Source organism: Dermacentor andersoni, chromosome 5 (genome assembly GCF_023375885.2).
Source record: "Dermacentor andersoni chromosome 5, qqDerAnde1_hic_scaffold, whole genome shotgun sequence".
NCBI classification, from domain to species: domain Eukaryota; kingdom Metazoa; phylum Arthropoda; class Arachnida; order Ixodida; family Ixodidae; genus Dermacentor; species Dermacentor andersoni.
In genome coordinates, this window is record NC_092818.1 from 121,030,334 (window position 1) to 121,047,203 (window position 16,870).

At 47.5% G+C, this 16,870-nt stretch overlaps 1 protein-coding gene across 5 annotated transcripts in view; it reads right to left on the minus strand.

The window, feature by feature from the left end:
- The window catches only part of LOC126531079 (hemicentin-2-like), a 256,250-nt gene that overhangs the window by 8,373 nt on the left and 231,007 nt on the right, over nt 1–16,870 (minus strand). Inside the window, exons 7-17 of one of the 5 annotated variants that reach the window (XM_055070957.2) lie at nt 16,451–16,717; nt 15,074–15,424; nt 12,822–13,076; nt 11,972–12,238; nt 10,614–10,745; nt 10,127–10,160; nt 8,867–8,973; nt 7,943–7,996; nt 3,779–3,945; nt 2,123–2,635; nt 390–552 (exon numbers count right to left, since the gene is read on the minus strand). In XM_055070957.2, the coding sequence (XP_054926932.1) occupies nt 390–552; nt 2,123–2,635; nt 3,779–3,945; nt 7,943–7,996; nt 8,867–8,973; nt 10,127–10,160; nt 10,614–10,745; nt 11,972–12,238; nt 12,822–13,076; nt 15,074–15,424; nt 16,451–16,717 (2,310 nt within the window). The remainder of the gene's footprint in view (nt 1–389; nt 553–2,122; nt 2,636–3,778; nt 3,946–7,942; nt 7,997–8,866; nt 8,974–10,126; nt 10,161–10,613; nt 10,746–11,971; nt 12,239–12,821; nt 13,077–15,073; nt 15,425–16,450; nt 16,718–16,870) is intronic. The other 4 variants (XM_055070958.2, XM_055070960.2, XM_055070959.1 and 1 more) reach the window with 4 other exon arrangements.

The following is a 16,870-nucleotide window of genomic DNA, read 5'->3' on the forward strand; positions in this document are numbered from 1 at the left end:
TGTTGTCCCTGCAAACTTCTTAATCTCATCCGTCCACCTAACTTTCTGCCGCCCTCTGCTACGCTTTCCTTCCCTTGGAATCCATTCCATAACTCTTAATGACCATCGGTTATATTCCCTCCTCATTACGTGTCCGGCCCATGCCCATTTCTTTTTCTTGATTTCAACTAAGATATCATTAACTCGTATTACAGTAACAGTATTCACATATGTATTATAATTATTGTATAATCTTTGAGTGCACTCTCTCCCCCTACAGGATGCCTCTAGAGGCCTGCAAGGTATCTTTATATATATATATATATATATATACATATGCTGCACTCGCGTGCCTATGTATTTCCTACACCGTAAGCTTTTGGAGCGCTTCGCAGACGGGGACCACTTACCGGCCGCTGCATTGTCTAGCGTTTGGTGGAATTTGAGCGTGGCGTACTCCGTGGGAGCTCCCTCCCTTCTGGAGGACAGGACCGCAGCTTTGTGCGTGTTGTTGAGCAACGCGAGGTCTGCGTACACGACCCCCTCGCGGTGGTTAGTGCGCAGAAGGTGCACCTGTGGCCGGGACCCAGCCGGAAACACAGGTGGCGGCGGAGGACAGCAGCACGGTTACGTGTGGGGTAGGAAAGGAGGGGAGAGACGAAAAGAAATGACGACAACACACGCATGCTGTTAGCGAGCGCTCACATGCCAGCACAACTGCACGCAGAAACACAAAAAAGAGACTCGCATTGTTACGAAGTTAGTTTCACACTGTCTCGCACAATCTGCAGCTTGGCACACAAACATCTAGCGACGCAATTCATGCGACATCTGACAATGAATTTTACGACAAGATGGCGCAGGAAACGATCCACATTTGTAGAAGGGTTGGCAACAAGTCGACGTCATGGCCGAAGAGAAGCTGAAAAGAAGATATGAGCTGCTGCTTCTTCCAGTAATGAGGGAAGGAAACGACTGTCGATTCATGAAAACTCTGGAGTTCTGCGGCGCATTACCTTCTTGAAGCAAAATGGCGAATTTTGGTGACATATTGATTTGATATCTGGTTTTTGAAGATAACAGTATATAAACGTTTCCGAAACGCTGCATAGGAAAGGCTCAAAAGTGCGCATACAATAAAGGAAGAGACAAGTCGAAAGAAGGGCAGAATTTGTTTGTGCTGTCTGTTTTTTTTTTTTTGTAAACTTTCATGTATTTCGATGAAAACAATGTAAATTAAAATTAAAAGAAAATACGTTCTCTTCGCTATATTCAATTTTGTCATACTGCAACCTAGCAAGACCTATCAAAAATAATTATAAACTTCTCTTGTCACCTCAACAATCCCATGTGCTTGTATCAAACATGAAATTAAGGATAAAAAAGCAAAAAAAAAACGACTAAATGGTCCATGAATCACCATGACATGAAAGCTGAGCGAGCTGTTTCTCGCTCACCATCGCTACCTTCTCCAAGGGCGCTTTTTCCTCCTCTCCCCACACCTCTCTAGGAGAAATGTGAACAGCAGTCCATTGCCGGACGTCACCTCTGCGCTGTTGTCTTTGAAAACAACGTCATTTTTCCGCTACCACAGCTACGTGCTTTTCAGCTACACGCGATGATTGCCGCGCACGCCGTGCGGAACACGCTACGTAAAATGAATTCCGCTGATGTGCTCAAATTTTTTTTTTCAAGATGTCACAAGTCGTTTAGGGGCCCTTTGAGCCCTTCAGAACCCTTCAAATTATCGTGGAAGAGAGAACACAAAAATGTATGAAAAGAAAATTCTCCGAATTAAGCAAGAATTGGGCAGAACACTGTTGGCAACGAAAGCAGTCTATAGACACACTCTGTGAATCACAAAGACGCAATCCGCGAAGACAGCAAGAAAAATAAAGAACATGGGAAGAAAGATAACGGAAAATAGTTGTCACAGTGTCCAAAGTCGAAGGAGGGTGTCCAGGAGAAAAAGAAGAAAACGAAACGAGGAGTACGGAGCTCAGTTCAGTTCACTGAAGTGCCAAAAGTGCGGTCATATGGCGAGAAATGCGCCAGAGGAGATCGGAGGAGAGCAGAGAGAGAGAGAGAGGGAGGGACAGATCGACGCCGTGTGCGTTCGTGTGTGTGCTGGGCGGCGACTGACCTTCGGCGTCGACGAGAGCGGCAAGTCGCCACCGCCGCCTCCGTCCTCGTCGTAGAGGGCCGCTCTCGGGTAGTGGTGGTACTGCTGTTGCTGCATCATCATGGGCGAGTGCGCTCTGCTCGCTGGCAACCCGTATCCGCCACCGTGTGCAGGGACGCCATCAGCGCCGTTGCGATAACCGTTGCGCGAATCTGTCCTCATGGGAGTCGCCGAGCGGCGACCCAGCGATCCAACCGGTGTCGAGACGTGACTGCCCGGCTTGGTGCTCTTGGGCCGCGGCGGCGGCAGTCCGACGCCGTTGATGCTCGCGTGCACGGGGTCGGGGAAGGCTCGCGCCGGCGCCATCACGTTCACGTAGTGCGCCGGCGGTCGCCGCTCGTCCCTCTGGCAGGGCGGAGGCGTCGCCGTAGACGACGACGGCTTGAGGCCCTTGCAGCTGCCTAGCGACGGCGCTTCCGAGGCTGACGTGGTTACCGTCGACTCGGACGTGACTGTCGACGCCGTCGAGGGACACTGTTTTGGTGCGGGAGGTGCATGTACCGGAGAGGGCGGGTTAGGGGAGAAACGCATGGCTGGACACACAAGACGTACACAAGCGCGCGAGTGATGACGGAAGAGCATCGCCTTCTGCAACAGACCGAGCGGGGGGAACAGAAAGCACGCGGTGGCACCACTTCAGATGCAGTGCGGTGGCGCTGTAATTTCCAAACACACGCTGACAAAATCGTGTTGCGACAGTTTCAAGTGTGATACGGGTACTTGTGAAAGTGCGCCGCCGTGGGTAACATGGAAGGGAACACCGAAATTTGCATGGAAGAAACATAGTAGCTCAATAACCTGTCCAGCGCTTGAAAAATTTCCCCTAGGCGAATGGGAAAGTCCTTGCTCTATAACTGCTCGTAAGAGTAGATTCCAACAAGTCGTAATGTTGGATATAACATCTGAGAAGGCAGCTTGTCAATGGCAAGGACAACTTACGAACGAAAAGCTTTGTGAATTCGTCCCCATGTTGATATACAAAAGTCGCCAGTAATCGTTTCATGCAAACTAATTCGGCGTTGCCTTTAGTGTAGCTCACGGGCTGTGTACATTCACAATATCTTCGGATGTTCTTTCTTCTCGGCCAACTCAAAAGCCAGAGAAACTTAACGAAAGACGCAAGTGAGCGAGCACTTTGGGAAGCGTGTGTTATGGTCGGTCTGTTCGCAACACTACTCACTGTCAAAACACGAACGACCACGCCACTTTGTTAGAAGGTCACACAGAGCCATGCTTACTGTCAAACCACTGTGAAAACAACGAGCAAAGTAGTTATAACGCTGGGGAAACACAATTAGCGCAAACCGTTGTCAGGGCCAGGGACTGCGAAGCGGGAGTTGGGAGGGGAGTCCTTCCTTCCTTGCCTAGTTATAGCCGACAAAGAAGTAAAAGCGAACTCGCTCCGTACACGCTAGCTAGTCACTGCGGCTTTCTCCAGCGAGTGGGCAAAGCTCATTAGTGCTTCGGCCTGTTGGCTGTACAAAGTCGATTGCCTCAAGCACACGACTTTTCTTTCTTTTATTTATCGCCTGCACGTGTGGAGGATGGAAAAATGATGCGGTTTGGGCGCGCTACGAGCCCAGCAAAGATGTTAAATTCAGTGCGGGCCTGCCTTACCCCCTTGGAATTCCTCTGGGGGTGGAAAGGCATGTTCTCGTACGTGGCCCTGTTCTCAGGCTCGCTGTTCGCGATCGGCGGGGGCCCGTTCTCCGTCTTGCCTTCGACGTTCTGGTACACCGGCTCTGCTCCGGCCTTTGACTTTGACTTCACCGGACTGTTGAGATCTACGAAAGCAAAGAGGGTGGAGGGAAAAAAATTATTTTGCTCTCGCAAGTTTATTGCGTTTACGGACTGCAACTGTTTTCAGAGTAACAGCACTTTGAAGACACTGCGTTCACTTCGCCATTCCGTCATTCATACCAGTGATCACAAAGCTGCAAAATAAAGTAGGTGCAGACTTCTGTTTCTCAGCCACTAAATTATGACAATGAGCGTTTTCAGTCACCCTTTCAGCAAAGCGATAACCTAAGAGACTTCGCAACGTATTCTTCGAAGTGTTTGAGCCTAGATGCTTGAATTTATAAAAAAAAGAAATATTTTCTTATGTAGTCTATCAGCCAATGCGATTAAATCGTCACTAAGGAAGTCGTTGCTTTTTATGACCCACTGCGGCAATTACCACCTCTTCATTTCTAAAATTCATTCTTGCTACATGCAGTACATGCACTATAGTTGCATATGGGCCCTCATTATTAGCAGTAAATACAATGTTGTTGACACCACGCGTTTCAGTCACTTCATGAAACATCGTCATTGTCAGTGTAATTGTCATTCCCAGGACATTTCCGCTGGGCGTTTATGACAACAACAAAAACACATCCTGCTATCATCTTACCCTCGATTATAATACAAGGATAAGGCGAGCGTCAAAGGGAGAAGGGTGATGGTTTGGGGCTAGTTGGTTCTCCATGAGACTGTAGTGCAGCGCGGCGTGGGACAGGGACACAGGAAGCGCTTGTCCTCGTTCTTTCCTGCGTCCCCTGTCCCTATTTTCGCAAAGGGGAGCGCAGAATAGTTGCGGAAGAAAGGAGACCTGGACAGGAAAGACGCTCACGCTTGCAACTAAGTATGTTTTCAGAGACAAACCACCAGGAACGTTATTGCGCATGCGCTGCCATCGAGAATTGCGAAAGAAAAATTTTTTTTTTTAGTAAGAAATTGCCTAACAACATTCATAATGACAGCTTGTGTGGGTGATAGCAAGAACCGCACGTGCAAGTGGCCTGACAGAAATCATTCACAAAAAAAAAAGAACCTTCGGGGGGAGGGGGACCCCTGTCCCGCTTCGCGCTGCACCACACAGTCAAAAGGAGGTGTACCAAGCATTCATCACTTCGTCGCTCTTACGCCAGCGAACTAGCGAAATGCTCATAGAATAGAAACTAGAAGCGATCACGTTCACACCACCTTTACAAAACTGTAATCAGACCATGACTCCCTTTCAACAAAGAACGAAACATCCAAAGGATCAGAATAATCAGAAAAGGGACAATAAAGAGGTTTGCAAACAAATAAACAAATGAGTGTTTCTAAATACCATCTCGCAACCACGCAACCTTGAAGGACCTTGTAACGACGCAAATTGTTCAACCTAACTAGGTTAATGAACAAGTAAGTAGCACGAGCGCGTTCGCGAGTCACCTGCCGAGTAGTCTTAATATTTCTTGTATTACGCAAACATTTAATTAGTCGCAACTCGCAGCTTATGACCTCCATGCTCGTGCTGTTCATTGGCTTCAATTTATTCCGTTTTCTCTAACCGCTGCGTCCCCCGGCAATGTTGCAGGTTGAGTTTTTTTCTTCGTCGCGTTTTCAATCTACTGGTATTTTCCTTTTAACTCAATATGAATACGCGATCAACCACCAGTATAAACGAAAATATAAACTCCTATGCTTCCGACGACAAAGGCTTAAACAGCGCGCGCAGCAACACAGGAGAACGAAGCGGGCGCAAACAGTAGAGATTAAATAATATTGGCGAAGACACGCGAGCTTCGCATGGATAAGAAACGACATTGCGGAGGAGGCTCTGGCAGATAGTGGCTGCACCGTAGTGAAAGGGCAGCCTAGTCGGCATTTCATTGCACCTGCTTGTGGCTTTTAACTCTCGTAAGTTATCGACCGAGTTTGTTTTTCGTATTGTTACGACGCGCTGAATAGATGAACGGTCGAGGCTCGCGTTATTAAATGTTCCTTAGCCACATAACTAAGTATTTTTCTTACGTTAAGCAGAACACAAAGACAATGGTCGTAGTCTTGCACCTTGTTGCAAGATAAACGATGCAGACAATCTCTGGCTGACGTCACTGACAACCATGTTTGTTTTTGCTTTTTTTTTGTTTGGTGTCTCGTAAGATCTCTTGTGTTCAAAGCACACATCATCTAAGCTCTCTATAGTGTCACCGCAACATGTGCTTGACGACTCAACAAGTTTCTTGCGGAAGAAAACCGAGAAGTTACAACAAATACTACGATCACCGCTCTTTACCTTCTTTAATGCGAAAACATTATATGCCCCTTTGCGCGAAAATCCGGCGTTGTAGTCGTCGACCTGTCCGAATGATGGTACCAAAAATTCCCGATGGCAAAAAGTAAGACCACATAAAGATATACTCGAATTGACGGCAAACTTCGGGGGGGGGGGGGGGGGGGGGGAGCTGCCTGTGACCAAAGTGAATTAATCCATTTTACCAGAACACTACTTTAATTTCTATCTGGGTGGGAATCGAACCTGGGCCTCTGGTGTGCTAGACAAGCACGCTTACCCGATACCACGTCGGCTCCGCGGTACCCGTTGACCAAATGTGTGCCTACAGTGCGTCCGTGATTGCGCACGTCAGGTCGCAGTCATCTGGCTCACTAAGCGTGGGGCCTTGTGCGCACGTGACGGCGCAGCCACTGGTTAGGAGGTGGCGCCGCGTCACGAGTGTGTAAAATGAATGTATAAAATAAAACGCATCATTCTCCGCTTGAATGCCTCTGAGCAGTCCTTCCAGTTATGAACTCCTCGCAGACAAGCGAGTGCGTTGGGACACTTGGCGCGTTATGATGTGGCGTTACCGAGGCGCAGTTAAAACGCAGGCGAGAGTTTGCACAGACAAGGAACGCAGAAAAAAAAAATCATTTCACCAAAGCGACTATAATGCTGTCGCATTCTCACACGTAAGCAGTCTGAAGTGTCTCTGCCGAATTTCTTTTTGTCTAGCAGGTAGTGAGCATTCGCACGTTTCAGTTTATTTTCTGGCTTTGCCAGTGTTCGCAATTTGATTCCTTTGATTCCTATGGCGCACGAACAAAATTTCTGTGTAGCGGCGAAGCTATACATGATAACCAATGTACATGCTTGTGCTCTAAGTCAGGCCACAACGGTCAGTATCACTGAGGCCAAATTTTTTTTTTTTTTTTTTGCGTCACCACTGTAGCGTGGGGCACCAGCAAGATCATATGGCAGCTCCATTTTATGCCGCATTGCATAAAAGTTGAAGGACGCTTAAGTTTTACCTTTAACAGTGGAACGCGGTAGCATTCAAAGACCCTGACTGCTTTTAATGCTTCCCGGCAACTGCAGCTTATGTAACCGTAACGCTTACCGGGAAATGCTGGCGGAGAATGCTATGTACGAAGGCAAGCTTTTTGGCAGAAACGCGGGGCTCTTGCGTAAGTCTACCTGCTATTATTGTTTCGCACTTTCGATATTTCTGTCTGAGAAGAGCTAACAAAAAGATAGGTGCTGTCAGTGTTTTCTTTTCTTTCATTACATTTGTTTGTGGGCTGCAGTTCTCACAATTCCGAGGAATAACATTGTAAAGGATGAAAGACAAGGTACAGGCAACTTTGGTAGTAGAAGAGTGGTTTGGTATGCGAGGTTCGGAATGCGTGGTTCGGAATTTGGTTCGAAATTCTTTCTGCCCGACGCTGACGCCGGATTTTGCGCAACACGAGGCCCTTAACGAAAACAAAGCTGAGCTTTACTTGGCATACTCGAAGGACACACGAACGCGTGTGGTGCACTTGGGCCGACAAAACAATGGTGTCTGTGTTAGTGCGCCGAAGACAGCGACTAAAAGAAATAGAAATGGTCAAAGCATGCAGTGCTTTCTGTATCACGCGAAGAGAACACATTCATGAAAACTTCGAATTGTTAAACAAACGCAACCAAGCTGCTCTGCGTGAAGAATGACTCAACCAAATTCGACGCGTCCGCGCAGTTATGTGTCTCACCTGAGACGATTCTCCTTTTCCTTCTGGCCCCGTCAACTCGCTTGAATGCAATCACTGTGTGCAGAGGGAGTGGTGGTGGTGCCATCGTGAGACGCATGCCGGGCGTGCGTGTTACAGAGCAGGATAGGAAGTGAGAAGGAAAGGATTACGAGATACCGGGAATGGCACGGAAGAGGCAACACTCAACACAGGACTCGAGCTTAGCTCTCATTGTATGGCTTGTGATTGGGAAACGCGTGCGATGATACCAGCCCTAACGGTTATTCGCTTGTTCTGAATCCGGTTAAGCAACCAGCTCTGCAAGGGCCTGCATGTGTTGCTAAAATGTTGCTTTGTCCTTTCGTCTTTACGATTCCCTACTTTTCCTGAATCTTATGCCACAATGTTTGGCTGTGACTAAATGCGTTTTCGCGTGACAACAAAGCTGCAGAAAAGCCATAACATACAGGCGGGTTTCATGCAGATGACTGGAAGGGCAGTGAAGCAAGTAAGTCATGCAGTGCCGCAGTCATGTGTGTCAGCGAACCATTTAGGCACACGGATGATTCAATGAGTGGAGTTGTGCAGTAAGTACTATGGCTACTGATTTTCAGCGAAAATTACTGTGGAAAGGCTATAGTCATGTTATGCTGTACAGGTGCAGGTCCTGCGTTTGGTGGCAAGCAGTGGCCGTCATGTCTGATGTGTAGTGAGCAAATGGTAAGCTTTATGACACCAGGCGCTGTAAAGCCTGGCAATTACTCGTCTTCCTGACAAGTAGATCACGCCGGTTAGAACAACACTCTGTTAACATGCATAGCAGGTGCACTTCAGTACCGACGTGTGCAAAACATCGCAATTGCCCAGGAAAGTACACGGCTATGACACAAATAACGCATTCTCAAACATGGCTATGTACACAAGCATGATCTTAAGAACATCTACCTGAGTTTCCTGTGATATCACTGCTGCTACCGTTCTGTAGATAAGGTGGGTGGAAGTCAGCCTTGTGGATGCTCAAATCTTCGCTGAGGCTTAGGCGTCCTTCCGGTCTAAGGTAGAAATTAGCGTCAGCAAAAACAAATGCCTTATGTTTACTTCGAACTTTTCTTCTATGTCATAAGAATGTTCACGTTTGGGTAAAGGACAGACAACACAAACTGCACATTTTTGTTTTGGTCAATACTTTCATGCCTCGCTAAGGAGCGATTAAATTTACGGCGATTTGTATCGTAAGGTTATTTGCGTCATAGTTCTAAGTGAGATTTCGTAGATACCATTCACCCCTCCAAATAAGTAAATCAAAAGTAGTGTCGCAGTTTCATTTGACGCAAGGTGGTGGCACGGGGGTTTTGGCGTTTGTAGACTTCGTTAAAAAAGCAGAACGTAGCATAAATATAACACAGAAAGGAAACACGAGAAGAGACTGGATTCCAACTGAGGTTCATCACAGCTACTCGTTCGCACGTATGAACAGCTACAAAAAAAATTCCCTAAAGCCAATCAATATATTATAGTTATTAATGAGTATTTGAAGCGAGGCGACAACGTTGTAACCGAAAATATGGCTCTTACTTAAATGCCATCCTACGAAAATGTTCTCATTATTCTGCCCTTTCCTTTTTGTATTGACAGAATCCCAAGCGTGAGTTTTTGAGCTATGCGTGCACCTACGGACCCATCGCTGCACGTAAATAACGTTACAGAAACGATCGTCCCGCCCTAGTCGTGCGTCGCCGACCGTTGCAATAGTTCCCACGTACGGTTTTTCGTTTGGTCTTGAACAGTTCCGTTGCATAGAAAATGTCTGTAGTTGTATACAACAATTAGTTATAAATCTTTCTTATCGATGGTTCATTCTCCCTGAAGTTTGTGATAGCTTGTGCAATTAAGCTTAGCTGTTGGTCACCTTTGTACGTTTGTCCGTGTGTTCTACATGATGTTCTCTAGCGTTCTGCTGTTTTAACCAAGTCATTTAAATAAATGCATTGATAGTACTGGCAACACTGTTACAATGTAATTATAAATGTGAAGCAGGATAAGCAACGCCAGGAAAGGAGTTTTCTCGTGCAAGCCATGCAACAACGTAAAACAGTCTGGGGTTGTTAGTGGACAACTCCGGAAGCATAGCGGCTAGACCTCTTAACGGTTACTTGATCACAAGGGAAGAAACATATTTTAGAGCACAGTTTTTGATGTACTTACGTTTGCCGATCCTCCACCGCTTCTTTTGGTCCAGCTGTAATAAGCACACACGACATCTGACTTACCGTTGGTCAACCACTGGGTTGTCCTGTTGCTGAATTACGAGACATAACGAGTTCACGCAGAGCAGCTTTGGTTCGACCTATCTAATTCCGCATAAAAATGTTATGTCTGTTGAAACGGAACTTCTAATTTGTAACCATGTGCATGAGTGAAACTACCTTCGACGTAAAAGAAAGGAAAAAAGATATGGGGAGAAGAACATGTCAAGCCGTGGAGCTACGAAAATGTTGGCACAAGAAACGAGCACCCCCCCCCCCCCCCCCCATGCTCATGCTGCCTTAAGGAATCAAAGTTCCTGTACTTCTTTAACTCGCAATGATAAACTCTTAAACAATTTGAATGAGTCGAGCCACGTTCACACGATGAAGTAAAATAACTTCGTTTTCGTTCAAAGTACAAAATACGTGCAGATCATAGTGCTTACCTCTCCTCCGCTTTCTCTTCATTATAAGGACAATAATAACGATGATAATAATGAATATTAAAACGATGAGCCCCGCGATGCCCGTAATCATCATAACTTGTTCATCGTCCAGGTATACATGGTTGTAGGCATCTGGAAGAAATAGGAAAGTCAACATTATGTCACAGCCAGGTTTATCAAACAGTGAACATTCGTTCCACTTTCCATAAGGAGCGCCCCCTTTCTCGGTCTCAGTGACTACTAACCTTCGAATTGTGAATAGAGAGCAGTTTACTTAAAATTCAGTTCTCTCGCACTTGTTTCCGATTTTCAGCGTGCGCGAAGACTTGGACCCCTTAATTTGCATGCACAGGCGCTAAAAGAGTTTCTTAACTGTCTTGAGTTGTTGTACTAGTGCGTTTGACGTGTGCATCTGTAAGTTTCGGCCTGCCTGGCCTTTTTTATTTGTTCCTCCCTCTATTTCCTTCATACTTCACCGTATGTTACACCTGCAGCAGCAAGGCTGTAGTTAGACTAATATCTGCAGTTATCATTAAACATTTATCCATCTCTTGCCTTGTCAACCCTTTCAAAGCACCCATAAGCCCTGTGTCCAGTAACCCCATTTGAGGGTCCCATATAAAAGCATGCTTCATCACATATATGACATGGGGAACTTCCATTTGACATTCACCCAACATCGATTGCATCCCTTCGACCCATCTATGCAACTGCGGCTGCTACCTGGGCTTCTGCGAAATGTGAAAACTAAGCTGTGCCGCTTACGCTTGGTCGTCGCATTTACCAATCCATATACGTGTTTGATTGGAATGGCTGATAGCGCCGAGTGCAATGCCCGCGGTGTCGAGGAGACTACATAACATCTACTGTGCTTCTGTCCATCTATTGAAAATGAAAGACATGACCTCTGCACATATCTAAATCAGTTAGGTAGAGAACCGTTCACCTTCAACATGATCTTGGGACAATGGCCTCGCATATCGCAGCAACAAAAGGCCACAAAATCTGTGCTGCGATATTTCAAAGCTGCCGGATTGAGTCACCGTCTGTGATCCGGACTGAGTGACCGATCGATATCCCCAGTGGACTTCCTCGTCTCTTTTTAATCTGTCCTTCCCCTTTTTTTCTTTCCCCAGTGTAGGGTAGCAAACCGGGCTCAGTTCTGGTTAACCTCCTTGCCTTTCATTTATAATTTGCTCTCGCTCTCTCCCTCTCTTTCCATTTGACCTACCGGAACATACGGGTGTTAGATTAGGAACTCCTTATGGGAACCCCTTATGCTCATATTGGATGTAGGGCTTATGGAGCTTCTTTCTTTTTCTGCTAAGGAGGGGATGAACGTGAAGGGCAAAGCGTACCGCCGGGACCGTTCACACGGTACTCGCACTCTGCGGCTCCCAAGGAGTTGTTGGGCTGGCAGAGGTAGAGGCCGTAGTATTCGGGAGCCGTCGAGTCGGGCACGGTGTATATGCTGCGTAGGCCCTCAGAGTAAACGTTCCGCTCGATCGTCTCGTTGCCCAACATCCAGCTGATGTTGACCTGCGGAGGATTGGCGTCCACTTCGCAGATGAGCGTCACCTGGCCCTCCGAATTCTTGCTCGTGTACAGCACGCACGAGGGCGGGTCTGCCGAGGGACGGAAAATGCGGTGCAGATCAGTGCCAACACGACACCAATGATTGGGGGACAATTCGGCGTACAGAACAATTCTCCCCAGTTCAGTTAATTTGTTTTCAATCACTAGAACCACGCTATGTCTGCAGGCAACATTACCAGTAGCCCGAACAATGTCAAAAACAAAATCTTAGAATTTTTTTATTTTTGGCAGCGCTTGAATGGCACCAAATCCACAGTCACAAGCATTCAGTGCTTACAAGCAGGCACTCATTACGCAAACGTAGTTCTATGGCCATGAACTTAAGTCGTACCTACATGCCATAAAATCATGATTTTGCGGTAATTTCATTACTTGCTTTGCTTAGCAATTCGGTGTATGAGAGTATGAGATACACTAATATCAGACATGAAAGCTAAAACGTAAGTAGCATGTACCACCATGCCATGTCAGTTTAATTATTCGGAAATTAGTGTCGCGAATAAAGGTAGCAATCCTATTTCATAATAATGGATCGTTTCCTTGAACTTATGCGACGTTATTAAGACTGAAGAAGACGCGTGATCGTATATGATGTGAAAAGGCACTACTCACAGATGACGTCAATGTAGCTGTTGTAGGACGCCGATCCGTGCCGGTTGCTAGCGACGCATGTGTAGTTTCCGCTGCGTTCACGACCGAGGCTGTAGTTCATGAATAGCAGCGGACTGTCCGAGATGACCTGGTCGTTGTACATCCACATGTACTCGCTCGGTGGCTTCGAGTTGGCGCTGCACGTAATCTCCTCGGCCACGTTTCCCTCGTAGACAAGCAGGTGTTTCACTGACACGTCGATGTCTTCGGGAGGATCTGAGGCATCGAACGTGCGCGGCAAATTCGTTAAAATATTGCTAATGGAGAATTGGGCGGGTCCACATACACTGTTAACTAAAAGTAAAACACTCCCATAAAGGTTTCAAATTCCGTTCATCAGCCACGTAACTGAGTGCTGCTGAACATGTTGGACTGCTTTGTGCGTAAATAGCGCCTAAGGAAGGCAAAGAACAGCATTTTCTTTTCTGTGGGGAATAATAATTTGCGATCAGAACTCTAAACTGGTGCCCCGATCACCAGCTTTAATATTAGTAAGATGTGTAGGTATGCACTAAGATTTTAATTGGGTGCCTACACATGAGCGAAAAATATGTCGCCTGTAAACGACGCCTGGAATCGCCTCACGCGAGAAAAAAAACTTGGGTATCCGTGGCGCTTCAGTAGCTTACTCCCATTATTCGAGGATAATTTGGGCCTCTAGAATCCTATAGCCAGTTTGTCCAATTAATATTTTGGCTCATTTACTTTAAAAATCGTTTTCACATTGAAAGACCCCATAACGGACAACTGGCACGTGCTCCCCGATAGTCAGTGACGGCTGTCACAGCGAGCCTACAAACGCAGAGTTTGACTAGGAAAGCAAACTTGCATTTCATTTGAAAATGCAACGCCAAGTTGTTTGAGAGAAGCACGATTGCGTTCTTTACGAATGTTGTATTACTAGTTGCATTGCGATAGCAATTATATGGACACTCCAGGCGCATTCCCACCGTAAGCGTCGCCGTTGCCGTGAGGTTACGTATACAGGCCAAGGGCGATAACACCGTCACCACGCGCCCTGCGCTGTGTGTGCGAGTGAAAGCGTACGAGGGGAGCCGACTACCGCGGCTCAATCTTGCCCGTGCGAAAGAGACCAAAGCGGTCAGGAAGCGCGCCTTCTCCAGTCGTGTGGGAGTATCCAACGTTGCGAGGAACCAAGGGGAGAGGAAAGAGGGGGAGGGAAGGGCGGTGTTCTACTCCGGCTGCAACTGCTCATGTGACGGATGCCCGCGGTCGCCCGGCCGTATCTTGAGAGCGATCTGCGTTGGGGGTAGAGCCTAGGTCCGTCGACGGCTCGTAGCTTTGTGCATGCTGTGTCCTCGGCGCTCACTTTTTCTTGAAGTGATAGCCAGCACGAATGTCACTTCGCTCGCTGCTGCTGCTGCGTTTCCTCATGCTAGCGTTTTGACAGCGAGTTTCTGCGGTCATCGAGTCAGATGTGTTCATGTTTGCTTGGGAGTGCGTGACACCGTGATTGTTAATTTAGTTAGTGTGGCTATTTTTATAAGTTTATGCGACCGATAAAACTACTATCCATACTTCGTATAGCTGCACTAATTTGCTATCGATTGTTCCGGGCGAAACTGCCACTTTTTTGCTTGGCTGCAGCGCCAGCAAAGAGAGTGTAGTTCTCGCTAAGCTATTTGAATCACGAAAGAAAAGATGTTGGGACAGTACAAAAATGCACAAAGGCGTGCCTCTTTCCCTGAGCTTCTTCCCTCTCGTGTTTGTGATTGCACGCTCTGCTTTGTTAGCAGCGACCGGCATTGAAATTATTTCATCAACGCTGAGTCAACTTTCTGCCGCCAGTGAAAGTATGGGCTGGAGGCACAGCTGCAATCTGCTTACAATAATGATACTACCACTCCGCAAGGATAGGGACAATAGTCTATCTTTATGACTATTGTGACTACTAAATCACGCTATTTTCAATGAATAAGGACGAGAATATCGCTCAGCTCACGTCTTGCAGTGAACGCGAGTAGAGATAAACAACATTGAAGCCACTATGCCCATACAATCGCCAGCAGAACGCAAGACCATGTAGCGATGTCACCTGTGCTACGTTGTTGTGCCGTTGTTACTGCTGCTATATCCGGTACGAGAGTGACACTGCAATTACTTAGTGGCAAGAGCAAGAGAGAAGGTAGCGAAATGAAGAGAGAGACAGGGTCGGGGGCTCGCAAACGCAACAGTGGCGTTGCTCAACTCACACTCGACTTCGAAGTGCGTTGTGGAAGAGACCGCGCGGCCGACAAGGTTGCCGCTCGAGCGGCACGTAAACGTGGTGTTGTCCAAGTTCCGGTCGAGGACACCGCCGGGCCACTGCGTCATGTCGAACTTGAGCGTGCTCACCACCGAGGCGAAGCGGTTCTCGGCCGGCTCCTCCGGGTGCGGCGTGCTCTGGATGCTGAACTGCGGGCTGTAGTCGATGCTCTCGCCAGCGCGCAGCCACTCGATCACGCAGGCCGGCTCGCACTCGACGCGGCACGACAGGCTCACGTCCGTCGAGTTCTGCAGCGCCCCGTGCACGCTGGGCAGCTGGTCGATGAACGACGGCGGTGCTACGTGCAGCGAGAGAATACAGCGTTGAACAAACACAGCACGCACGTCATCGACTTTACAGGCACAAAAAGCAAGCGATCTCCGCGCACGCTCAATGCTGTTGTATGACCGCTCTTTATTTAACGCACTCTGCTCGATGAAAGTAAGCGGAAGGTGCCCCTCCATGCAGAAGTGCACAGATAACCCCGCTGAGACGGAAATGAACTTTGAGAAGAACGGGGTTTTTTTTAGCTATTGTCGTGGCAGGAAACGAAGTAAGATCGATATACCATAACGGTAATGCCTAGGATTCCCTTCAGTTTCAAGGACGCTCCCTTTCGTTGCTTCTAATGCTGTATAGAGGTCGCTTTCTTTTAATCAGAAAACGCCAAGTGAGGTACTAGTGTGATCGTTAAACTGAATGTTTTTGAACTGGGCATCTGTCCGCAGAGAAGTGGTTAAGATAACTCAATATAGTTGCTTTATATAATGTTCTCTTACAGAAGAAAACGATCGATCAGGCGCATTACGCGCTTATCAGTACAAACGAAAATTTCCCTCCACCAACGCTCCTGCGTTGTTCTTGCTGGAGATCCGTGGTCGAACAACATTATTTACCCTCGCCCTAATATATACCAGATATAAATCTAGCCAATGTTTATTTGCATGATTCGCACAGAATGCCTTAAACGTAACTTTCCAGTTAATAGGCCGAATACACCACTCACCCAAGTGGCTAGCGCCGCAAGTAACTAGTGAATTGGCGCATAACTCGGCAATCTCTTCGTCCATAAGGCTTTCTTCAAAATGACGGGCCATCTGTGCTATGTCTACGCTAACTATCTCGAGGACGGCAAAGCTGTTCAGCCCACATGTCAATACGTACCCTAAACTACCTGCCGGTGCTTGTGCTACCTCGCTAACCGACGCGATAATCGAAGTCTCTCTACTTTCGTCACCGCAAGCGTGCGTTCAGACCCTTCGCGTTCGCGTGTACGTGACGTAGCTAACTAGTGCAAATAAAAAAACACTCATTTATTTCCTACCTAGCACGGGTAGTTCGTAGTCGCCGCTCGGTCCTGCTCCGACATCGTTGACGGCGGCGCAGGAGTAGCGGCCGCGTGACGACAGGCTTCCGGGCGGCGTCACCAGCTCGGACTCGGTGGCGGTGGCGATGAGCTCGCCCTCGAACTCCCAGCGATAGTGCGTGGCCGGCGGGAGGCCCGGGTCCTCCACCACGCAGCTCAGAGTCGTCGTCTTGCCCTTCACGGCGTACTCGCTGGCGTGCACTACGCTCGCGGGGCCGGGAGGATCTGAGAGGGCAACGTCGGGAGGTTCATGTTTCTGCACTGTTTCTGCAGTACAGCTGTGGCTTTTAATTTCATGTAACAATTTTTATACGCACTTTGGTGCTTCTACACACTGAACAATAAAAATGAACCTTGCGTATACTTCGTTTCTTTAAC